Source organism: Metopolophium dirhodum, chromosome 6 (assembly GCF_019925205.1).
Source record: "Metopolophium dirhodum isolate CAU chromosome 6, ASM1992520v1, whole genome shotgun sequence".
NCBI lineage: Eukaryota > Metazoa > Arthropoda > Insecta > Hemiptera > Aphididae > Metopolophium > Metopolophium dirhodum.
Window position 1 is genome coordinate 10,281,035 of NC_083565.1, and position 25,182 is coordinate 10,306,216.

The 25,182-nt window shown below is 29.7% G+C and overlaps 5 protein-coding genes across 7 annotated transcripts; 3 read left to right on the forward strand and 2 right to left on the reverse strand.

Moving 5' to 3' along the window:
- The first annotated feature begins 93 nt into the window (after positions 1-93).
- Positions 94-7,030, forward strand: LOC132946112 (E3 ubiquitin-protein ligase MARCHF6). The gene is made up of 6 exons (XM_061015951.1): positions 94-608; positions 3,829-4,252; positions 4,332-4,562; positions 4,618-5,016; positions 5,105-5,380; positions 5,443-7,030. The coding sequence occupies exons 2-6, from the start codon at positions 3,863-3,865 to the stop codon at positions 6,736-6,738; spliced, it is 2,592 nt and encodes an 863-aa protein (XP_060871934.1). The 5' UTR covers positions 94-608; positions 3,829-3,862; the 3' UTR covers positions 6,739-7,030.
- A 54-nt stretch (positions 7,031-7,084) lies between these two features.
- On the reverse strand, positions 7,085-11,323 carry LOC132946113 (DIS3-like exonuclease 2). Its single transcript, XM_061015952.1, has 13 exons — positions 10,930-11,323; positions 10,490-10,681; positions 10,275-10,416; positions 10,110-10,211; positions 9,748-10,019; positions 9,498-9,662; positions 9,236-9,428; positions 8,984-9,157; positions 8,410-8,657; positions 8,053-8,326; positions 7,782-7,966; positions 7,521-7,716; positions 7,085-7,431 (listed from the first exon to the last, which is right to left on the reverse strand). Exons 1-13 carry the CDS (start codon positions 11,052-11,054, stop codon positions 7,237-7,239), a joined length of 2,463 nt encoding a protein of 820 aa, XP_060871935.1. The 5' UTR covers positions 11,055-11,323; the 3' UTR covers positions 7,085-7,236.
- A 4,720-nt stretch (positions 11,324-16,043) lies between these two features.
- Positions 16,044-16,640, forward strand: LOC132946710 (uncharacterized). Its single transcript, XM_061016768.1, has one exon. The coding sequence runs from the start codon at positions 16,044-16,046 to the stop codon at positions 16,638-16,640; it is 597 nt and encodes a 198-aa protein (XP_060872751.1).
- A 561-nt stretch (positions 16,641-17,201) lies between these two features.
- LOC132946773 (nucleoside diphosphate kinase-like) lies at positions 17,202-19,227 on the reverse strand. 3 transcript variants are annotated; one of them, XM_061016835.1, is made up of 5 exons: positions 19,067-19,227; positions 18,734-18,872; positions 17,674-17,775; positions 17,500-17,612; positions 17,202-17,434 (listed from the first exon to the last, which is right to left on the reverse strand). In XM_061016835.1, exons 2-5 carry the CDS (start codon positions 18,863-18,865, stop codon positions 17,317-17,319), a joined length of 465 nt encoding a protein of 154 aa, XP_060872818.1. In that variant the 5' UTR covers positions 18,866-18,872; positions 19,067-19,227; the 3' UTR covers positions 17,202-17,316. The 3 variants fall into 3 exon arrangements, with proteins under 3 accessions (XP_060872818.1, XP_060872819.1, XP_060872817.1); XM_061016836.1 differs by having other exon boundaries at positions 18,734-18,891; positions 19,067-19,222; XM_061016834.1 differs by lacking the exon at positions 19,067-19,227 and having other exon boundaries at positions 18,734-19,057.
- A 133-nt stretch (positions 19,228-19,360) lies between these two features.
- Positions 19,361-24,833, forward strand: LOC132946772 (probable RNA-binding protein CG14230). The gene is made up of 7 exons (XM_061016833.1): positions 19,361-19,572; positions 19,663-19,775; positions 20,587-20,772; positions 20,942-21,126; positions 22,187-22,422; positions 24,157-24,399; positions 24,470-24,833. The coding sequence occupies exons 1-7, from the start codon at positions 19,488-19,490 to the stop codon at positions 24,742-24,744; spliced, it is 1,323 nt and encodes a 440-aa protein (XP_060872816.1). The 5' UTR covers positions 19,361-19,487; the 3' UTR covers positions 24,745-24,833.
- Positions 24,834-25,182: the final 349 nt, after the last annotated feature.

Genomic DNA, 25,182 nt, shown 5'->3' on the forward strand with positions numbered 1-25,182 from the left:
TATACCACGCTTATCACTCTCCCTACCAACCATGACAAGATCATAATAATATAATTATTAATTACTATTGAACCATAATATACAAGTTTAATAAATTGTCCCGATGCAGTTCCCAATCGTTAAAGTTCATCTGCGGCGGCCACTCGGCATTATTATATTTATCTATATTCTATGCTAGCGTCTAGCACACTACCATCACAGAATAATATAATGTTCTATGACACTTCAACTGTCAGCTGCGACCACGGCCACTGTTACATACCTATACCAGGTAAGCGGTGTCAGTCCCAACCCGTCCTGTCCGTGTGACGTTCCTGATAACGTTGGTAGTAAATACTATAAATTTATTGATCCGAAAATACGAACAGTAGTGGTGCGCAGCAGATGCAGATGATTCTGGCGTAGTTGTTTTCGAGATTTTTATTTCTGTTTTTCTTTTTTTTCACCCTTGTTTCCGTCGTCCACCGTTGTCCGGAAACGCTTCCGCACTTTCAACCGCGGGGCCGCACTCCGCGACTTCCGACGGTGTCTCCGCGGGATATGAGTGACGGCGTTACGTCGTCGTCAGACGTCTTCTCGCCGGCCCGAGTGGCGAAGCTTGTAAACAAGTAAGTACCTACCTCCGTATGTTAGTTTCTAAAATCGTAGGGCCCAAGCCCCAGATTTATGATTTGATATTTGGATAGACTTCGATTATCCTGTTTCTATGTTGTTTTTGGTATGATGATCCTTTTGGAGGGGGAAGGTGGGTGGGGGGGGGGGTCGTAACTACGTTCCGCTAAAGATGTCGAATTTTGAGCTGCGTTTGTTTTCTCAAGTTCTCTGAATTCGATACAAGTCTACAAAACATTGATCTGACAACGTCTGGTTGAGAGCTGATGATCATCATGAAGTATGATTACCTATGTCATTTTTTCGACTTGTTAGGGGGGTGCGTTGATGGGGCAAATTTGTTTTGTAGCGTCGTCATGTTTTCCTTTGTTTTCCTCTCTCGTAAGTCATGGGTAGGAATTCATTATACATTTATACCCAAGACTGTTGTTTTAAAGAATATGTTCTAGATTACTTTAATCTAGAAAATAAATAAGGACACATAAATCAATATTATGATACATTATCTAAGAAATATAAATTTTTATATTGTACTTGATTATAACTTATGTCTATAAACAAAATTAATATTGTTATTTATTATCTGTTTAAATAATTTCAACTACCTGCATATAAACAATGTGAATTGTTACATAAAATATGCATTAATTATCTTGAGCATAATTAGGGATGTATGGGAACATTAATATAACAACAATATGTAATTTTAATTAGTTTTAAATAGCTTTGATTTAACAATATGTTGTAAATTATTATTAGTTAAGTTCTAGCCTTGATAGTAAATGTTGGTGTAAAATACATTGACACCTAGACCTTGATATTTGGATGAGTCTAAAGTCCCTCCAAAAATCAAATTCAAAACCCTATGAGTATTATTTTGATAAAATTCACAAACAGTAAAGGATTTTTGTGAGACTTTTTGTAAATTAAATAATAACCCTACTTTTATACCTAAGTATTTAATCAAATCGGCTGTTATACGAAATATTAGCTATATACTTATATAATACATTCTATGTTATATTTAGATATATATATTATATAGATATTGTATACTGACACATATTATTAGGTGCCATTAGCACCAATAATTCATGAAAATATTAGGTGGGTACCTATTTGCATTTACAATGTTTATAAAAATATATTAGTCACACCATTAGGTATCTTGCATAAAAACTTGATTTTAAAAGGAATAATTCTAATTTAACTCCTTTGCGATGTTTCCAATTTTTTTTAAATTAATTCCAATGTTGTTTTTGATGAAAAAATGAAGGTCTCATCAAAATTTGTCAGTTGGACTTAGTTTTGAAGTTACCTATAGCAAATCTAATTATGTTGATTTTGTGAAATTGAAGTATTAAAATATTGTGGCGCAATGTGTAATACGGACTTTAGTCAATTCATAGTGATCTTAAATTTTAACTCAATGACCTACCCAAGGTGGTTTAACAGGAGGGATGTCTTTTAAACAATTTTGTTTTAAAATACATTAAAAAATTTTTTATTTAGTTCGCGTTACTTGTTTCATCATGATATTTCAATATTTCAATTTCACGAAATCAACATAGTAAATTTGCTATAACTTCAAAATTAAGTCCGACCGAGAAATTCTGATGGCACTATAATTTTTTTATCACAAACTACATACACATAATTTTAAAAATCGTTAGGTTGTAGAATTGTACCAATTTCCTTGGTATCAAAAACAAACTTAATATTTACTCACTGTAATTTAATTATCTATAAAAACAAATATTCAAATGGGATTAAACTGCATAACTGTATTAAATAATATTGAATATAAAATAGTTTTTTCAATATTATAAGATTTTACGACACATTCAAGACTTAGATATTTTTATATTTGTTGAGTACTTATGCAATCTTAATAAGTTTGTACCTATCACCTGTTGATGTAACAAGTTACCTACTTAATCAAGAAAACTATATAGTTCATTAATACAATTTTTTTATTTAGGTTTATGAATTATATTGATGAAACTCCTTGAAATATTTATATTAAATAATAGTTATCTATATGCAACAATATTTAAGTAATAGAAAATGACTTATCAGTAACTTACCTACCTATAATCTAATTCCTCTTAGTGTGTTTTAAAATATTGTCAATACTGAAGAATATTAATAAAGTTATTTATGTAATAAATAAGGCTAGGATTTATATGCAATAGAAAAAAATGTAAAATAAGCATTTTATTTTTGTTTTAAAGAAAATTATAAATAATAATTAATTTTTTGACACTATTATTAAACAATAAGTTATTGTTGAATAACATTACATAAGTATATATTTTATGTTGACACCTACCATACATAAATACTTTGGTTTTGTATACATTTATCTATGTAAGTTAATTATACTAGTTGTGACTTTCTTCTAACTTCACCCACTGTTACTTTAGCATAAATTACCTTGATAATTACGTAAACAAAAACAATTAAATTAACTTACATTTTTAATTTTTATTTGCCATATTTTTAAATACTTCGTACTGGTAATAGGTATATATTTTTTAGTTATTTTTTGTTTTAGTAACTGTAATAACTTTTTTTTTATTTTTCTTTAAATCTACAACTCTTCCGTTCTTTTTATGAATTGGTTTCTCTAAGTCTTTATAATTTATACAAGTATTAAAGTCTGTTGGCTTTAAAGGACTATTAACTTATTTTAAGTTTACTGTGATTGAAGAAAAAATATGCATTTGTTAGCAAATATTCTTGGCAGTAATAGAAATTCTTTTTACCTAAATACTTATATTTTGTTACATTACCTACTATGGCAATAAATGGTGTATATCGATTTATTTAAATGTTTTGATTTATTATTTAGTCTCAGTTTAAACTGCTTAATTAATCAGAAATTTTTAAAGAATTATATCTATCATCATATAATAACATAGTTTATACCTAATTTACAAGATAATAATAATAAGTTTTTTGTTATGATTTCTTCTTTGGTAGTCATCATAATTAACTAATTGTTTTTTTGTTTTATCAGTTTATTTTATTTTATTATGATTGGGATTAGTGTATGTATTGCCCACCTAAAAATTGTTGGTTAAAAAAAGTACTGATAACATTATTCAGTATCATTTGGGTATTATATAATATTATTTTATTTTAGTTATAAACTACTAGTAACATTTAGTCATTATTAGTTTTTTTTTATTTAATTTTTTTATTCCATTTTAGATTCATAGAATAGTATTCCATCTGCTACTGGAAGATGGATAATATGGACGACCCTTCTCAAGGAGCGGACATATGCAGGGTGTGCCGATCGGAAGGCATGCCAGAACGGCCATTGTTTCATCCTTGCATATGTACGGGCAGCATTAAGTATATTCATCAAGAGTGCTTGGTACAATGGATGCGTTACAGTCGTAAAGAGTATTGTGAGCTTTGTAGCTATCGATTTTCGTTCACCCCCATCTATGCCCCAGACATGCCTCGACGATTACCTATTAAAGATGTCGCTGCTGGTATCACTTCAAGTGTTTTGACTGGAATAAAATATTGGTTGCATTTTACTTTGGTTGGACTGGCTTGGCTATGTGTTGTACCTTTTACAGCATGTAGGATTTACCGAAGCCTGTTTAATGGTTCTTTTGATGCTGTAAGTGATTTAATAGATTTACTTATCAAATTAAATTAACAGTATTTTATTTTACTAATATTTAAAAAAAAAAAATTAGGTGATGTCATTGCCTCTAGATATGTGGTCATCAAAGAACATTTCTGGGGATATATTTCATGGATGTTTTGTTGTGACTTGCACATTGTTTGCATTTATTGGATTAATTTGGCTACGTGAACAAATATTACATGGTGGTGGTCCAGATTGGTTAGAAAGAGATGAACCTAATAACCAACAACAACTTAATGTACTGTTGCCTCCCATTCCTGAAGAAAATCCTGTAGAAGAGGTAAGATATCTTGTGGTAAATATAAACTGCTATATATTAACATTATTCTTAATAGATTGAAGGAGAACTTCGTCAAGAAAATGGAAATCAAGTAGATGAAGGACATTGGAATCCAATAGATTGGGGAGATCGGGCTGCTGAAGATTTGACTTGGGAACGACTTTTAGGATTAGATGGTTCATTGGTGTTTTTAGAACATGTGTTTTGGGTCGTATCTATGAATGCATTATTTATATTGGTGTTTGCATTTTGTCCATACCAAATGGGTAATCTGGCAATTACTGCAATGGCTTTACAAGATAAGGTAGCTGCTTCGCATTTTGAAGGTTTGGTCACCACACTATGCGGATACTGTCTCATTGGTATGTGTTTGTTGATCATGCACACCTTTGCGACTATTATAGGATTTAGACGATCCAAACGTATAATTGGACTTAGCTATATTGTTGTAAAAGTGAGTAAACTAAACTACTTTTCAGTTATTTGAACACGTTTAAATATTTGTTTATTGATTTCATATTTTATTTGTTTGTCTTTATTAGGTATCCTTGTTATCAGTTGTTGAAATTGGTGTACTGCCTTTAGTATGCGGTTGGTGGTTGGACATATGTTCGTTGTCAATGTTTGACACGAGTTTCAAAGATAGGCTAGCAAGCTTCCGTTTGGCTCCCGGTACCTCCATGTTCATCCATTGGCTGGTTGGAATGGTGTATGTGTATTATTTTGCTTCATTTGTACTACTCCTTCGAGAAGTTGTCCGACCTGGTGTATTATGGTTTTTGCGAAATCTAAACGATCCAGATTTTAGTCCTATTCAAGTATTATATACATGTGCTCATTAAAAAATTACTCAATGCTCATGTATTTAATTTTTTTTTAGGAACTAATACAACAAGGCATGTTGCAACATGGGCGAAGGCTCATTGCGTCAGCTATGATATTTGGTACAGCTGTATTTCTTGTTGTATGGCTGCCAATACGAATTCTGAAATTTATTTGGCCAACATTTTTGCCATATAATGTAACTTTACACAGCGATTCCGTTAATGAATTGTCCATGGAGCTATTACTTCTCCAGGTTGTATTACCAGCCCTACTGGAACAAACACACACTCGCAACTGGCTGAAAATGGGCATTCGTTTCTGGTGTCTTGTTGTCTCACATTTGCTTGGAATAAAGTCATATCTACTTGGAGATGGGGAAGACCTACCTCCAGTCGTGGCGCCCATACATCCACCTGCAGCTGATTTGGGAGCAGCTCACGAGGGGTTGTTAAGACGTGGTGGACCTGTAGGTTTTCGACCTTACACTCGACCCACTAATTTTGCAATACGTCTGATCGCCTTACTCGTCCTAGTAGCTCTATCTGTAGTCGTAATCAGTTTGTCGATCATCACAATACCTGTATGGTTGGGTCGTTTAGCCATGTCATTTTGGCCAGCGTTACTGCCGTCTACCCCAGAACCATCTCAGTTGCCCAACATACATGAACTGTATACTGCAGCGTGTGGCACATATATATGTTGGTTATCAGTCCGTGCTGTTTGTTTTATTGCGGGATGGCTGCCAGAAGGACGTACTGTTGTCATCAATCGATTAAAGTTTTGGCTCAAAATTAGTTCAAAAGCAATGGTCGCTTTTATCGTGCTACTCGGTATAATACCGTTTTTATTTGGTCTACTCTTGGAGCTCGTTATGGTAGTACCATTCCGAGTGCCTTTACACCAGACACCTGTACTCTGGGCATGGCAAGACTGGGCTCTGGGAGTTTTATACATGAAAATTGCGTGCGCCATAACCCTTATGGGACCCGATTGGTCTCTAAGGCGAGCCATAGAACGTACATACAGAGACGGCTTTATGCGTTTGGATCTCAAGTTAATGATGCAAGACCTAGCTGTACCCGTGATTGCTGTTCTCAGTTTGTTCCTAGCTGTACCGTATGTGATTGCATACTCTGTAATACCACTTATCGTCAAAAACCATGGCACACGACTATTGATCGCTAGGAGAATATATCCAACACTTATGCTCACGATGGCCATTGTTAAGGGGATGATGATGCAAGTGCGTCAATTCAAAAGACTCTACGAACACATTAAAAATGATAAATATTTAGTGGGTAGAAGACTTGTAAATTATAACCATACAACTGCGGTTTCGGGTCAAAATTAGAAAACTATAATACTATGGTGAATTGTTTTATGTCTTTATTATTATTATATTATTATTTGTATAAACTTTTGTGTAAGATATTTGTTTGTTTTTTTTTTTAACTTCAATATATTTATATAATATATTAAATATTATGTAATATATATTTATATAAATATTATATTATTATATTACATATTTTAAGTTATATGATATATATATACTCTAAAATAACCTATGCTATTTTAAATGTTATTCAACTTAATAAAAATAAAAATATATAAATTAATTAACTCTGTACTGTATCCCATCGTAAAATGTGTGTTTATATTATATTGATGTTGTTGATTGACCTTACACTTGAAAGTCTAAAATTATAAATGTATTTATTGATAAAAATTATAATAATAAACAACATTTCTATCATTAAAACTTGAAAACGATAATAAAAAAAAGTATTAATTCAAATACATATTACATACTAAATACACTATGTATTGAATCACAATAAATATAAGTCTATTCGTCTCTGATCAAAATAGCTCTTAATTTCAAACAATTTTCTCTTTTCAAGAGCTTCAATTTCACTTTGTCAAAGAGTTGAAGAGTTTGCTTGTTTTCACCTTTGTTATCCCACCAAATAACTAATGTGGGTTTATTGTCCAAGATTAAGAACTTACAAGCTTTGTGTAGCAAGTCTGGGTTGTTATGGGACTGGAAACAAATAAAAATAAACTTAAGTATTTTATCAGCTGATGGTAAATTTATATAAGATAACTTGTTTAAGCGACAACTACACTTACAATATTCACGTAAACTCTAACGTTCATGTTCATTGAGAGGACTGTGGCTTCAAAATAGTTTTCTTTTATTTCCATTATAGCTGCATCCACCTCTAGGCCTCCCAGTTTACCGATCAAACACGCAGCATAAATATCTGCACTAGCTTCTGACGCTTTCTTTGCGTTATTCTTTTTGTCGTTGCTATTGATGGCTATCCTAAATTTATAATGAAATATGATTGTGTGGTTATCGACAATGCAGTGCATCAAAATGAACATTACTTGTCAATGACTTTTGGGTCTTCGTATTCCTTGATTGGCTTGTTTGTTATCCACGAAATGAGCATACGGTGCACGACTATGTCTGGATACCTACGAATGGGAGATGTAAAATGTGTATAATACGGTACGTTGAGTGCAAAATGAGACATGAGTCTGTTTGGATCAATAACACAGTATTCGGCACGCTACAAAACAGAACAATGTTTTCAACATTTTTTGTACATTTTAATATGTATAATTGACTTATTATTTTTTTTTTTTTTTTACTTACAACCATTGGTTTTGATAGAATGTTGTTAATAATAATATCCCAATGAGAATTCTTTGAATTTTCACCTTGACAATAAACAGCTTTAGACTTATGAATAGATCCAGCTGAAGTAAAATCAATTTCAATGTCGTGTGTTTTCAATAGTTTCACTGCTTTTTCCATAGGAGCAACATCCGGTGCCTGATGATTTCTGAGCATAGCTGTGTTTGGGAAGTGAGTTTTCAAATGTTCAGCAACCATTGTATTGGCAAGAAGCATAAATTCTTCTATTAACCTGTAATTTAAAGAGAATACAATTAATTTTCCAAACATTAGGATTGAAAAATAAAATAAAAAATAAGAGTACTATTGACAAACCAATTACTCTCGTGGAGTATGTACAACGAATAAGACAGTGGCTCGCATGTAGCTCTGTCTATTTCAAAAGACAACTTGGGTTGGTTGATCGCCAGCGCACCAGAGCCAAAACGTCTCTTTCGCATCACTGCGGCAAGCTTATGTAAATGGCTAACAGCTGTTGCACAGTCACTGATTGTATAACCATTATACACAGTAGGAAACTCAGATTCATCCCATTCTTTTTTATCAGGATTTTCTAAGAATATCTAAAACATACAGGTTCTTAAATTATTAATTGTATATAATACACTACTAATATACTATAATTTAAATAGCTTTGGTAGTTAAAACCAATGCTCAAAGTTGATTACTTCAGTACAGTAGCGTGTCTAGAATTTTTTCAAGGGGGGGATATAAATTTTTTAATAGACATTCAGTATATATACACATATTATATTCATATTATTATAATATACATGTTGTATTGTGTACAAAATTTAGTTTTTGGGGGAAAGGGATATGCCATATCCCCCCTCCCCTGTAGACACGCTACTACTTCAGTATTAATAATAATAAAACTACAAAAACATACTTGAGCGTGTGCGTAATGCAATTGAGCGCAAGAATGTATAATAGATTGACTAAAAGAGTGACTAATCACATTAGCATCGGGTGTCATTTCCAAAGTGATAGAGACAGCTAGTTTATCGGTTCCTGGTAGTAATGACGCCATCATTGTCAAAGCTGGAGGTAACATGTGATATACCTGTTGTTAATAAATAATACAATTTGGTTTGAATTAACTCTTGAATGCAAGAACAAATTATTTACATTCAATACTTACTTTTTGTACTAAATAAACACTAGTGGCCAATTTTTCTGCAATTTCATCTAATGGTGTACCTTGCTTGACAAAATATGTCACATCAGATATGTGAATACCAATTTCAAAATTGCCATTTGGCAGTGGTACACAGGAAAGCGCATCGTCTAGATCTTTGGCGGTAGGGGGATCAATGGAGAAAATGCAATGTTTTCTACAGAATGAGAAAACAATTATTCATAGATATATGCCTAGATTACATTTAAGCGATCAAGTAAAGTACCTGAAATCTTTCCTGTGTTTCAGTTCTTCTTCCACAGAAAACGGTGGCGGAAAATATTCATCTATATTTTCTGGGTATGGATGTTCCTGTATATCATGAGCAATCAGTATACCTTCAGTTTCTGCATTTATTTTTCCTGATTCACCCAAAACTGCTTTCAATACTCTAGAAACCATAGTATATGCACAAAATAAAGTAATGCACACATTATATATTGCAATATGTTAGATGCCCAAGCATATTATAATACCCAAAGGGATTCTTGTAATTATCCCAGCGTGATAAGACAGCATAAAACAATTCTTTTGATTCCTTGGTTCCATCCCTCAAATCAATAGGAAACGGCCAAGTTGAAGTGTCCACAAGCAATCTGGGAATTCGACAGTCTCTGGGAATTAATGTGCTATATCGATAAATAACACCTCTATCAACTATCAGGGATCCTACTACGATACGATTCTCTTTAGAACTTGTTATGTAAACCACCCAACCAGTTCGTTGACAATCTTCTGTATCTGGGTTCTATAATAGACAGATTAAAATGTTAACATTAAGGTGATACTGTTTTTACTAGAGTGGGTTATAATGTTTTTAAAATGTTCAATGAAATACCCTCCAGTTAGATTTGTCCAGCATTTTGACGACAACTTTATCACCATCTAGAGCTCTATTCCGTGATCTAATACCGTTTATCAATATATCCTTTGATTTATCCTATAAAATATAAAATATTATGAGTAGAATATTATAAACAAACATTTCACAAAGATTTCTTACCGGTGAAGGAACATATGCTTCTGTGGGACATTTTTGACTAATACGTATATTTCCTTCAAAAAGTTCACCACTTTCTAATCCTTTTTTCACATCATCTAACTGCATATAATCATGATAAAAATCTTTTTGATTTGAGAATGGCCTTCAAACAAATATGGAAAAAACTATATTTTTAATAAATTATTACGTGTTATTGTTATTATTTGTATACATACTCTATAGTATTTGTAGTTGATCGATTTTGTTCATTGGGATTAATATTATGTTTCTCAAATAAATATTTAACCTTTTGTTTCTGTCTCCTTTGTAAACGTTTCCTTGTCCGTATTCTGGATTGATTTTCAGGTGTATCTTCATTATTTATACCATTTTCTAGGTTTGATGCATTTGATAAATTATTGGGATCACTATGGCAATAAAATTTGTTTTTATAAATTTTTATAAAATAAAATAGGTAAAACAGTTTTACTAATTATCTGTGTATATCAATTAAACCAACATTTAGAGTTAAACACGTCTTAACCAATATTATTACACTCTATAGATGATTAATCTTTATAAACAAACATTCACTTGAAACTGTTGGAACATCAATTATAAAATGTGTACATTATAATATAGCTTTATAAGCTGTCAACGCTATTTATTAAATTACTTCATAGATTCTTGGTCGTTGAGATATCGCAAGACCGACCGCGGACAGGGGAATTCCGCTCTAACGTTTGTTCCATCCAGCCGGATGTCCTCCAGTTGACGCGACAGATTTTCCAAAAAGTCCATGACAGTCAAGGGTCGGATTGGGGGCGGACTATTCGGAAAAACGGATACGAACTAACGGTGAAAATTAAAGTACCGATGGATAATATAATTGTTGGGTACGCGGGTTTCCTGAATATGTGGCACACAGAAGGGGCAGAACGCATTAGAGCAAACTGGCACTTTGGCAATGTTGAAACGAAACGTTACAGTAATGTTAACAGTTAACTGCAGCAGCTGTAGCTGAGGTGTCGTATAGTGTCGTATCTATATATTCCATGGTGTCGTTGACTGTTTGTCAATATTGTTATCATGTCCAGTGACGTGTTTGGGTTTTTGTCTTGCGGGAGGGGTGTGGTGGAGGGAGGAGGAGGGATATGAATGTATAATTTTATCCCAGTAGCCCCGGCGCCCCGCCTTTAAAGTTAGAGGCCTTAAGTTAAGACTCCGGAAATGTTTGCATATTGTATACGGGACTAGGGGGGTATCGATGCCCTTGATCTCCCCCCGAAATACGCCGCTGATCATGTCTTGTCAGGTTCAGTCAGGTTTTCATACATGGCAATAATGTAATAGACAAAATTGTTTTTTTTTTCATTAAATTTCATTTCCCGTTTTGATCAACAACTAACTAGACAAGGCGAGTGGAGTGTGCTGTCTGTTCTGAAATGTAAATCTATGCTAGGTACTACGTGACAATCGCAGACATTTCTAATTTGAAAATATAAAATAACATTTTGTAACTTCATATTGGTTCTAAAATTAATATTACATTTTCCTTATTCTATTAATTTTTCGTTTATTTAATTAAACAGTAGTTTGTGTCTGTGTGCCTAACTTACTTGTATAAATGATCAAATTTAATAATTAATAAAAATCGAAAATATTTCATAGCTATAAGTTGTGTAACTTTCCGGCGAGTTTTTTTTTTCTTTTACATAACTAGAAAAACTTATGAGGAATGTTCTATTACATTTTAAAATGTTGGCTATGAAAATAAAAATTTTTATGAATTATTAACTGAAAAATAATTTTTAGATTTTCGTGATTTTGACAAATTCCGTTGAAATTCTACCTTCAACCAACCAGAAAATATATTATGGATTTAAGCTCAACTTTTTTTTTAATTACACTATAAATAACTTATAAGGAACCTTGTATCACAATTTTAAGTTTTTGATCTAGCAAAAAATTATTTATCGATAATAATTGAAAAAAAACTTTAAAAAATACATCAATAATGTCTTATTATTATAATTTATAAATAGCATTAAAAGAATCAAAATGTTATCAAGTAGTCGTATAGAAAATAGTCATCTGTGGGAAATTTAAAGTATTTATGGTCATTTGTTTTTAAGCTATACCAAAAAAAAAATGCATAAAAATTCCCAATTGGAAAATCGAGCATTTTTATCAGATACCCAAAATGGGCAAATGTTGATAACAGACAAAACAAATACACAAATCATTGAAAAATCAATAGCTTATTTCGATTCGCTCAGAATCGAAAATAGCAAAAATCGAAATCCACATATGCTGTAGGTTTTATTTTAATTATAATTATAAATTACTAGTTGAATAAATATAAGTAACATTATAAATGTCTTCTGGAAATTATATATTTCAAAACTTGTGTTTAGTATTGTTTTTTTTTTTAAATTATGTTACAGCCTATAGGTAACATAAATAGACACTAATTAGTCATAGTATAATGTTAATAAATGGTCACTCAACATACAACCGCCTACCAAATTTGTATGTGTTACTGAAGCAACACATGGGCTATAAGATTGCCGCCACTGTGAGCGTGCACACTGATGTAGCGAATAGTGCTATCGCTTTACCTAACAATTTATTTAAAAGGGTTTTATATTATATTATATATATAGTAACTACTATAATATAACTATAAGATTAGAGCTAGCCTAATTATTATAATCTATAATAACTATAATAATATTATGTTATGCGCTTAAGCATAAAAGCACTTACATCTATTACCATTGATTTTAGTATATTCTACAACCAATGCTGTTACACATATTATGATTATAATATATTGTTTAACAATTTAATAAGTGTGGTATAAATACTTAACAATGAAAAATGATTTGATAATTCAAAAAAACCATGGAAGTATTTGCGTAATAACATATATAGTGATTAATGGTTTTACAAATGTGAATTATAAACTATTGTTTTTTATTTTAAGTGTACAATTATAAATTGTACCACAGAATTGGATTTGATTGTATTCAACATTTCTTAACTACAGTTCAAAATTGTTATTATAAGCTATTCAATAAATTAAAATATTACAAATTAATTTTTAACCTAGTAGTATTTTGCATGGCTAAATATATTTTTATTTATACTTATGAAACATATTTTCAAATACTCAGAATAAACATTCAAATGAGAATAGCTCTTTTCCCATAAATTGTTAAGCATTTTTATATTTTAATAATACATTTTTTTTCAACATTTTGAATGTTGATTCATCTGAATATAATTTTTAACCAGTACATTTTCTAACTATTATAAAGGTTGTGTAATGTGTACTATAGAGTACGATCCACGAAAAGTAGGCCGCGATCGTCACGCGATAATAGATGGTTTTCTGGCGGTATTTCATCGCATTTTAGTATACATTTTCGTTATTTTGTTGACTCGTTGGTATGTTACATAGATAATATTATCTATGTTATCACAAATAATACGAGCGTCTCGGGAGCAAAATTGCGCCACCAATCAGAATCGTTCACATTTGTTATCACTATTTGTGGAAATCACGTTATTTATAAAAATTATAACGTGATAATATAATAATCATCAATCATACAGGTTAGTGATGGGTACTTTCAATTCATTTTAGTGAACTGATTCATGTGATTCAACTCATTAAAATGTCATTGAATCACTGAATCAATTCATTATATTTACATTTTATAATTGTGACTAATATTTTAAACCTAGGGGCTAATAATTATTTATATATAATTATAAAATCATATTATAAAATCAAATTGACAAACGTAAAGTATAATATTAAATGAAAAATGAATCACTGTCACTCTGTATTATTTATGTGTTAATATGTTATATTTATTTACATTGAAAATACAAAACATAAAATGTTTAATATGTTGTGGTTTTTTGCCTTTAGTTATATTTAATAATTATTATACCAAAAACGATTATTTATTTATTTGTTATTATTTATAAAATCATAAAACCAAACAACAGTATGATTTGTTGAGTACTAAAATGAGATTGAAGACAGAATATCTTTTTGTAAATTTATTTGGAAAATATACAATACCAGTTTTGCAACATTTTTCATTTACTAAATTAGTATAGTTAGTACTACAGTAGTAGAGTACTATAGTCTATAATATATATAGTTACATATTATTTTGAACCCTAATTATGTCATATATTCTCTAGTCTTGAATAGGAATATTATCATCCCTTATTGCAGGTAAAAGTGAAGTGACCGAGAAAGAAATTGCAGAAATGAATAAACATAGCAGTTCCTTACTTCAAATATTGCAAGGAAAACGAAAGATAATCGAAATAGAAGAAAATAAGGAACCTGTAAACAAGAACATCGATAAACAGAAACGATTTGTGGCCAAAAAAAGAAAAATTGAATTACTCAGTGGTAGAATAGAATGTAACGAAAGGAAATCTCTGAAGGAAGGGTTGGTATTGGGAGAAGTACAAAACATACATACTTCCTACGATCATACTTACCAGTAATATATTTTAATATCCACTTGCTTTTTTTTTACTATGATTTATTTTTATATTTTAGGACTTTAGGTTTGACAAATATTTTAATGTACCTATTTATTTAATGATGACATATTTTAATTTTACTGTAACTATTATATTCTATTTTTTTATATATATATATATATTATTATTTATCATCTATGATAAGAAACGTGATTTCCACAAATAGTGATAACAAATGTGAACGATTCTGATTGGTGGCGCAATTTTGCTCCCGAGACGCTCGTCAAATAATAACAATAATTTTGTGTGGTTATGTTCTTATCGTCGTGAAAGTCGTACCGTGGTTTGCGTTATAATATTTCTTGTGTTCAGCTTTGGTTTTGTAATTAACGCGGGTTTTGAAGTTTGAATTTTTTTTGCCTTATTATTAGTTATATTGTACAATAGACGTTTACAGTTTTTTTACAGTTTAATATTTTTAACAATACATATTTTTAAAATGGCATTCAATCAAGATATCCATTCTCAAACGAAAAAAGTGATTTTCCATGTATACAATTATTTCAAGACGATAGCTGCTGATAAAAGTAAGCCAGAACTTTCAAATTTTTTTCAACAAACCCGTGATGTGACTGCTAAAGCATGTGGCGTAAGTCTCGCTTGTGTAAAAAAAGTTTGTTCTGAAGCAAAAAAGGAACTTGAAGTCGGACCTTCTAACGAAATTGCTTTCAAATCACCTAGGAAAAGTTATAAACGTGTAAAAGTAATGAGTTCTCTTGACGATTTTGACAACGAAGTTGTCAGAAGAACTATACATAGTTTTTATGATAAAGGTGAATTTCCGACGACCGCAAAAATATTAGTGGCGATGCAAGAAAAAATTAATTACCCTGGCTCAAAAACGTCAGTTAAACGTATTTTACACAATTTGAACTTCAAGTACAAGAAGTGTAATGATGGGCGTAGATTTCTGATGGAGAGAAATGATATCGTTGCTTGCCGGGTAAAATTTTTAAGAAAAATGTACGAATTGAGACAGAATAATGACACAAGGCTGGTAGTTTACCTGGACGAAACATGGGTAAACCAGAACCATACGTAAGGTTACATATGGCAAAATCCAGAAAACACCGAAGGACTCAAAGTACCAATTGGAAAGGGTGCTCGACTCATTGTATGCCACGCTGGTTCACCTTCATTTGGATTTGTGAACAATTCAAAATTGGCCTTTCGATGTAAATCGGGTAGTACGGTTAAGACTACCATTCGCAAATGAACGCGGACATTTTTGAAAAATGGTTTGTTGAAATGTTGGCCAATTTAGAAGAACCGTCTGTTGTGGTAATGGACAATGCTTTCTACCATTCTGTGCTAGCCGAAGATTATCCTAGAGCAAACGCGCGAAAGGCAAATATTCAAAAATGGCTTGAAAAAAAATTTATTTCATATTCACCGGTAGAAACATTGTGTGAACTACGTGAAAAAGTTAAAATGGCCATACCTAGAGAAAAAAAATATAAGCTTGATGAAGTCGCGTTACAAATGGGTCATGAAGTGGTAAGACTCCCACCTTACCACTGTCAGTACAACCCAATTGAGCTGATTTGGGCGCAAGTCAAGGGTGAAGTCGCCAAAAAAAACAGCACTTTCAAAATGGCAGATGTTGAAGTGTTGGTAAATAATGCCTTAGATGAGATAACTAAAGAGACTTGGACAAAGTGTGGCGAACATTTCAATAAACTCCAAGATGCAGATTTCATAAAGGAAGGGTTAAGGGGTGAAATATTAGAGCCCATCATACTTACAATAAATCCTGATGATAGTTCGACTGATGAAGACGAAAACGACGATGACGAACTACCTTATTAATTTCTATTATGACGACGACTTTTTAACTATTTGTAAATATATATTTATTTTTATTATTATTTTTGACTTATTTCACTATAAAAAGTGTAAAAAAAATATGTAATAATATAGTCTAATGTTTACTTTAATATGATATTTTATTTTTACTTTATATTGTACCTACATTAGATGATTTGAAATTATATTAGGCAGGAAGAAGTTTAGAAACCCGTACCGTAAATTGGCCAGTAGACGCGTGACGATCGCAGCCTACTTTTCGTGGACCACACTATAATTGCGATTCTACATATAACATAAAATAGGCACATTAATGTTATATATTTTAGTTTATTATTATATATCATAATCCCTAAGAGAATATACATTAATGTATTTCATTATAAAATTATCACATCGGCATCTTTCCTATAGCGTCCATTATAGAAAGCCAGAAAGGTTTCACTTCAGTTAAAAAAATTATAATTGGCGTCTCAAATTATAAACTCTATTGAGAGGAAGAAAAGATGACATGTGTTGATTAACAAATTAAATGTTTAAAAAATCATAACCAATAGGACAACATATTTTATAAGAATATATTTATTAATTAAAATGCACAATTACACGTACATGACCCCAAGTTGGGTTTTATTTAAGCTCGAACATTACTTAAATATTAATACCATGTTTATTTTATTTATTCATAGACCCACGAGTCGATATCCTTTGTCCATGGGACCACTTCTTTTTCAGAGAACCACAAAGCAATTTCTTTGTTAGCAGATTCTACAGCATCCGATCCATGAATGATATTGCTATAAAAATATAAAATATAAAAATTAACAGTAAAATAAATTTAAATAAAACAATATATATTTACCGGCCAACTTGGATACATAAATCTCCTCTAATAGTTCCTGGGTTTGAGTTTTTTGGGTCAGTAGCACCAAGAATGAAACGTCCAGTTTTTACAGCATCTAATCCTTCCCATACCTACAATTATACGATTTTATATAATTAATAAAATACATATTATGAATATAACAAAATTTACCATGGGGACAACGGGTCCAGATGCCATGTACTTGATAAGGCCGGGGAAGAATGCTTTGCTAGAAAGATCAGCATAGTGATTCTTCAACAATTCTTCAGAAGGCTACACACATAAAAATGAAGATTTTTAATAATTATTCACAGCATTAAAAATAATTAATAAAATTAAAAACTATAGTGACTTATTAATAATTTCCAAGTATATTTATTATTTACACAATTTGCACAATTTTCTACACTCAACAAGACTTATAAACTAATGTATATTTTATTTATGTGCATAAAAATGCTTAATTTTATAATTATTTATCCAACATTACGCCTAACTTTAAGATAATAAGTTTCAGTTTGATCAAGGCGCAGGGATAATCAAATTTTTTTTTGGACAAAAAAATCTCAATTGGATCAGTCCCAAAACATATTTATATACATATTTTTTTTTAATTTTAACATGGAGACATGAAAAAAGTACTCAATTATAAAATAAAAATGGTTATAGTTACATTGGTATTAATAACAGAAACTTAAGTGATTCTATTTAAAATTAATTTTTTTTACAATGGAAATTGAAAAATATTAATACTAAACAATTAAAGACAAGAAATAACAGGTATAAGAAATGTCTTTTATCTCACAAAATTAATTTCGCTTGGCATTGCAATTAGTTAAAAATAGCTTTGGGGTAATCCAACTAAATATTTTAAAAGTTATTAGTAAACATTTACATAACCTAAAATGCAATACAATGATATTACTTTATGTATGTAATGGTAAAAACACATTGTTGCAACTATTGCATATAATAATATAGATTATAAATAATCGTAAATAACATTTTAGATAAATATTGATCAAGTTGTTGTAAGAGAAACGGACAATTTGAAAAACTCATAGAAAAATGGATCGCACTTGGATGTCTGGACGGAAGCGTCGTTGCTTCCCCGATTAAGGTCACCTGATGCCGGGCGATGGATGACAATCAGTGATTCGGGTCCCGGTTATATTATGTTAAATTGTATAATAATTATGTCTTACGGCCGAAGACCATTTATCTCACTCACCCAGAGGAATTTCATAGCGACCAGTTTGAATCCCTTGGTCTCGAAACGTTTGATGATCTTGCCGACAAGTCCGCGCTGCACACCGTCGGGCTTGATCATGATGAAAGTACGTTCGGCATTCGGGTCGCCCATGGCTAGTCTGATGAGTATTTGAAACGCTGTTAGTATCGAGCAAATGAACATGTAAAACAAGCGAGGAGACGGCCGGGGTGTTTGATATTGTTTAGCGGCCGCGAGGTGATGGACAGCGAAGGAATACAATGAGATCAGATTTCGTGAGAAAAGAAAAGGAAAAAACAAAACGGCTGCAGAGTAGTATGTTGTTGTACTGACCGTTGTTTGGTGGGCGTGCTGCGAAAAAAATTTGTACTGGTAGAGAACCGAAAAGGCGGTCCCAAGATTGATGTTTATCGGACGAGAGACAAAAACAAAGTGTCAAAGTCCAAAATGTCCAGACTTCTCAATGGTTAAAATGGTACAATGCCCCGGTGGCCGGTATTCGACGACTTGGGTTTTGTGGTTATATTGTTCTGTGGTTAAGGTACTTAAACATAACCATGGTCGGGACAAATTATCATCGTACCCACTAAAAATGTTATCTCTATTCTATGGTCTGATAAACCTTATCACCCACGCATGTTGACTGTAAACAAGACCGCATTGGTTTTTTTTTAAACTTATGATTTTCCAATAATTTTTTATATAGCCTTTCGCCCGCCTCTAATTTAGAAGCTTTTAGACGACACCCTTTACGATGACAGAAAAATCCGAATCAACATGGAAGAGGAATCTACCGGCATTCTCGGGAATCGGTTCGGCGATGAAAACGAAACAGAAAGGTAAAACTATACAAATACAAATGAGTCTGGTATTATTCAACATTTAACATTAATTAGGTATTATTTTTCATTGATTTTTTATTTGTGTAGATGTAAAAAGCGTTGGTAAAACTCAAGAAGACGATGCCAAACGTCAGAACGCATTAGCCGAAAAATGGAAAACATTACAAGACCAAAAGTGTGCAATTGCCAATGCACTAAAGGTACCTTACATAATTATCAAACATTGTTTTTAAAAATCCTTATAAGTTATAACCCATGATATTATAATTTATATTATAATATTTTCGATAAAAAGTTATAATTTTAATTAATTAATCCATCAATTTAAAGTTTAGTGTATATTATATTTTTTTTAAATAAAAATATTTTGTCCATTGTTAATTTAAGAGTTTTTATAGATGTTTGATTAAATTTATGTTTAATGTGTTAACTAATCACTAGGTACCTATAAATTAATATTTATACTGCAGTCAATTTAGTAAGCTAATTAACATATTAACTGTTTAATGCTGGTTAAATGAATAATCACTAAACATTTAACGAATCAATAGTGAGCTAATGGTCCATTAAATGAATACATTTTTCATGCAAACTGGCATATTTTAAACGAGTAATTTTAATTTTCAAATATTTTACAATGATAACCTGTGATTATTGTTATAAATGTATTTATTTTTCATTAATTTTTAAGACAGACTGACTATTTTTTTAAAATATATGTATTATTGATCATTTTAGAACATATATATTATTTGAATTTCAAATTTTGAATTTTAGGCCCTTCAACTCAATTTACCAATAAGTGACAGTACTTTAAAGTCCATTTTACTGAATTCTATAACCATATTTAATTTAATTGAGATATGTTATTTCAATTTATATCATAACTCTTAGATTTTTATTTAATATACCATAGTTTATTGGTTTGAGTTTTAGCAGAACATTGATCTTACTGAAACCTAAAATAAATAATAAGAATCATAATTATAATCATAATTTTATTATTTTTAGGGAGAATCATTGAACAAGAAAATAAAATTTGATGAAGATGGTGATCAACAAGTAAATGATTTGCAATTATCTACGCAAAAGATATCATTATTTGATGACGATGATGCTAGTGATCATGAAAATCAAGGAGCTTTAGTATCCGATTACAAGTTAAAATTGCGATTTGAAGGTGAAAAAGGCAAAAAGGTGATATCATTTTGTAGATATTGAGACTTTAACATATGTACATTTGCATATAACATACATATATATTTTTACTTTCAAGTCATAATACCCAATTTAAAAACAAAAACACTGATTTATACTGTAATGTATCTTATTTTATTAAAATGTTATTATTTATTTAATATTTTAGTTGTTTCATATGCAAACATCTAAAGCTACGGGAGATGACCGTTTTGTAATGGACAAACGATTTTTTGAAGAACAAGAAACTACTGAAAAATTGAGCGATAATGAGATAGAAAATCAAATGAATATTTTAGAAGATGTGATTGGCCGATCAATTAAAAAACAGAATAAGGCTAATGGAGACGAAATGTAAGATTATTTGGAACAAATCTGGTTTTGTTACTCTATGATTTGTGTTCTTTTTAAATACTTTTAGTATAGTATACAAAATTTCGGAAATTATAATTATTATAATCCAAAACTGTTAATGTACATTTGTATACTTTTGTGAATTTTTTGTGATAAAATGTTGTCCACCGCACTTAATTGTTAATTTAAATGATCTTGTCCATTTATTAATGAAAAGTAAAAATTATCTTACTATGTGGTATGAAACACTAATTATATTTATAGCTTATTTTTGTGAGTTAAAAACAATAAATATAAATCTGCCACTTTAATTTTAGTTAACCCACTGTAAAAATCAAAATGAAACATTCATTTTATATCCAAGCATTGATTTTAGACACAGGTAAGCCATAGGTGTAAAAGTATCCTATCAGCCACCTTGGTTCGCTATATCCGTTTACATTGTGCTTAGTGTAAATGGATACAGCAAACCTAGCGGCTGACAGCATATTTTTAGTCACCAAAAACTCCTATGTTATGGTTTATCTGTGTATTTTAAAATCTGTCACAAGTTAGATTAGTAGTTAAATTGAGTACATTATTTAATATTTAATAAAGTGCCAAAATATACAGCTTAAAATTTCAGAGCTTTAAAATTAGCTTTCACTGCTAAATTCTGATTATTTATTCACTTATTCATTAGTCTTAAGTCTAAACATCGTAAATCATATTAGCTAAACTAGATACATCAAATTTTTTCTCAAAAATTAATTATTTAAAATTCAATGATACTGACAAATGATTAAACTTGATAACTTGAAGTTCAAGAAAGATAAAAAAAAATTTTAATTAATAAAAATGTTACATTAACAAAAAAATATAAAACGGATGTGTTATGATACTTTTATTAAAATTGTTTGATTTGAAATATTAATATATTAAGTTGTTAGTGTTAAAGTAACAGATTATTCTGTTTATACATATATTTTGCATTCTTAAAATTATAAAAAAAAAAGAATTCCCTAAAATATTTTACTAAACAAGATAGTAAATCTTTAATAATTATTTGTATCTGATTTAGATTCAACATGGTGAGATATGATCCAACACAAGAAGAACATAAAAAATATGTAAAAGACAAACCAGAATTACCAAAACAGAAACGACCTAAAAAGCAAAAAGTAGAACAAAACAAAGTTTTAGCTGAAGCAGTGGTTGATACAGATAAATATTACAAAGTTGGCGATAAACTAAAAGACCTATTTAGTTCTCAAAATCAATTTAGCTTTACTAGTATATTTCCAGCTTCTGATAAAAGTGAGTTAAATATGAAATTTCATAAAAATATTTATTATAATATAATTTTTAGAATTGTTAAGAGGACGCTACACAGATATTTGTTGTCTCACTAATTACAAATGTGAATTTTATTGAAACACTGAAACTAAGTTTTGTTTATTTAATAATATAGCTTATTGAATGGTATAGTATGAACACTTATTATACAAATTGAAGCGAAGAAGTTTATCTAGGCCTGTATATGAGTCGATTTTTGATATTTTATTTTTGATGTTCAATATTTAGCTCTAAAATTTGTGATATTTTGAGTTTAGTAATTAATATATCGAAAATTGACTTTTATACAGAAACAGATTATTGATAATGGGTGTTTATACTTTCAAACTGCTCATTAAACCATATTATTTGAAACACAATAATATAATTTCATATAAGTTTTCCATACTATTGATATCTCTTAACATTTGATTAAATAGTTAATACCATTAAATTTTAGATTTTAATATATAATTTATTAAAATTGTATTTAGTAGAACTTTTTCAATTTAAAACAATCAAATCTTCAAAAACTAAATATAAGATAAATTAAAATTAATATGCCCACAAAATGTCATCTAAACTTAAAATACTTTTAAGTTATAACTAATAAATTGATTAACTTAACCGAAATTTGATTTTTACAGATCAAAATATTCCAAATAATATTCTGTTTCAGAATATTAAATTAAAAATGTATATTTTAATTTAAAAGAATAAAAAGTAAAAACTTAACAATAGTAAAAATACTAAATATTAATAAAAAAAATGTTGTTTTGTAACAACTTAAAACAAAAATTTTAGTGTCTTCTGAAATAATAAGTGTCGTCTTACATAAAATTGATCTCGTATCATATTTATAATATTTAAATCAAATTTTTTTTTAGTACTTATTAAAAAGAAATGTATACAATGATGTGGTAATTTATTTTTATTATTTATTTAGCATTTCAATTTGGGCAATAAATTATGACAACTGCTGTAAACAAAATTTTATGTTATATGTTTAAAATAATTGTTTGAATTGACCATTTACCATTCATAAACCAACAACTTAGGAACTCCTAGCCCCCTGATTCAACAGTTTCACATAGTTAATTATTTTTGTTTGTTATACATCAAATAGTGAAATATAACTTGTAATGCTGAATACTTCTAGTGTTGAATCTACACATTTCAGATACCCAGGTTATTGTATAGATATTTTTGAAATTGTGTGAAACTGTCAAGTCGTATTGAAGGTCGTAAGTTCATTGTCATAACTCATTTTTTTGAGTAAAAAACAAATGACTGTATACTTATATATTAACTCCCTTTATCCAATTCATAATCAATATTATGTATTAAAATTTTTTATATGTTTATTTAATATGACTTTATAATTAAATATTATATACTACTATGTAATATATTTAAAATCTTGTATCGTATAAATGTCATAAAAAATATAATAGTTGGGTATATCTTAAATAAATAATAATATTAATAATTGTGTACTGGAAATTACAGTTTTGTAAATAACGGTAATTGCTCAAAATGAAAAAAGTGACCATTTTGTCAATAAGTAGTTTACATTCTTGTACTGGACAACTTTGGAAAGATGAAAAGATCAATTTCACAAAGTTGCTATGAAATATACAAACAAAAATATCAATATAATATATCTTATAAATTATAATAATCAACTTTATATATTATTAACTTTTTGTTTGATAGTCGATAATGATGCAGACAAAAATGAATATCAAACAGAAAAAATAACTAAACCTCAAAAGAAATTTGGTCGAAATCCATTTATTGATGACTCAAGTGACTCAGAAAATGAAGAACACAATTTGGACAATAGAGAAGAACATTTTGAAGCTGAGGTTGATGAAGTGCCTTCTGGAAAATTTTTAGGATCGAGAGGTGTTTGGCGAGAAGTTTTTTTTTTCAAAGTAGATGATTCTAGATTTAAAGGTACAAATCAATATTATATAGTTGTATTATTGATAAATTGCTTTATAAAATTTATTATTTTTTATTTTAGATGCTCAAGAATTTTATGATCCTCAATTTAATAAAACCAAATATACGGGAAGTCAAGATCCAAGATTCATTCAGAAAAGGGATATATTAAGAGATTTTTTGAAAAATAAAGATAAAAGACATAAAAGAGATGTAGGCAAAAAGATGTTCAGTAGAAAACTTGGAGGAACCCACAATGACCAGAAAAAAAATAAAAGTCATAAAAATAAACCTGTGATTAAAACAAATAAATTTAAAAAGGAAAAAAAAATAAAATCAAATAAAACGTCTGAATAATTTTAAAATATAAATTTCCTTGTTAACAAAATTATATTATGCTATAAAATCATTGTTTGTATGAAAATAAAATACTTTTATGACATTATTATGTATTGTTTTATTTATAAAAAAATCAAATACAAATTCTAAATATTTTAATTAAAATTTTAAGGAATCTTTGTACATGCACAACATATCAAATTTGTGTTAAGCAAAATCAATTTTGTGTTTCTAGATTTAATAATTTACTATTAAAATGAATTGAACTATTATCAAAATGTAAAAGGAGCAACATTATCTGTCTACATTGATTTTTTTATAACATTTTAATTTTCAAACGAGTTGAGCATTTATAAATTGTAATATTTTACATATTATTCATAAATTAATCATAACTTGCTTGAAAATAATTGAATCAGTCAGCTAACACAACAAAATTGGTTATTTTGAATGTAG

Coding starts and splice junctions, on each gene's coding strand:
- LOC132946112 (XM_061015951.1), top strand. CDS start 3,863: ATGGATAATATGGACGACCCTTCTCAAGGAGCGGACATATGCAGGGTG. Junction 4,563..4,617: donor AAGAAAATCCTGTAGAAGAG/GTAAGATATCTT, acceptor TATTCTTAATAG/ATTGAAGGAGAACTTCGTCA. Junction 5,017..5,104: donor TTAGCTATATTGTTGTAAAA/GTGAGTAAACTA, acceptor TGTCTTTATTAG/GTATCCTTGTTATCAGTTGT.
- LOC132946113 (XM_061015952.1), bottom strand. CDS start 11,054: ATGGACTTTTTGGAAAATCTGTCGCGTCAACTGGAGGACATCCGGCTG. Junction 10,212..10,274: donor AAGCATATGTTCCTTCACCG/GTAAGAAATCTT, acceptor TATATTTTATAG/GATAAATCAAAGGATATATT. Junction 9,663..9,747: donor AATTACAAGAATCCCTTTGG/GTATTATAATAT, acceptor TATGGTTTCTAG/AGTATTGAAAGCAGTTTTGG.
- LOC132946710 (XM_061016768.1), top strand. CDS start 16,044: ATGAACGCGGACATTTTTGAAAAATGGTTTGTTGAAATGTTGGCCAAT.
- LOC132946773 (XM_061016834.1), bottom strand. CDS start 18,916: ATGTTCATTTGCTCGATACTAACAGCGTTTCAAATACTCATCAGACTA. Junction 17,776..18,733: donor TCGCTATGAAATTCCTCTGG/GTGAGTGAGATA, acceptor TTATGTGTGTAG/CCTTCTGAAGAATTGTTGAA. Junction 17,613..17,673: donor CTGGACCCGTTGTCCCCATG/GTAAATTTTGTT, acceptor GTATAATTGTAG/GTATGGGAAGGATTAGATGC.
- LOC132946772 (XM_061016833.1), top strand. CDS start 19,488: ATGACAGAAAAATCCGAATCAACATGGAAGAGGAATCTACCGGCATTC. Junction 19,776..20,586: donor CAATTGCCAATGCACTAAAG/GTACCTTACATA, acceptor TATTATTTTTAG/GGAGAATCATTGAACAAGAA. Junction 24,400..24,469: donor AGATGATTCTAGATTTAAAG/GTACAAATCAAT, acceptor TTTTTATTTTAG/ATGCTCAAGAATTTTATGAT.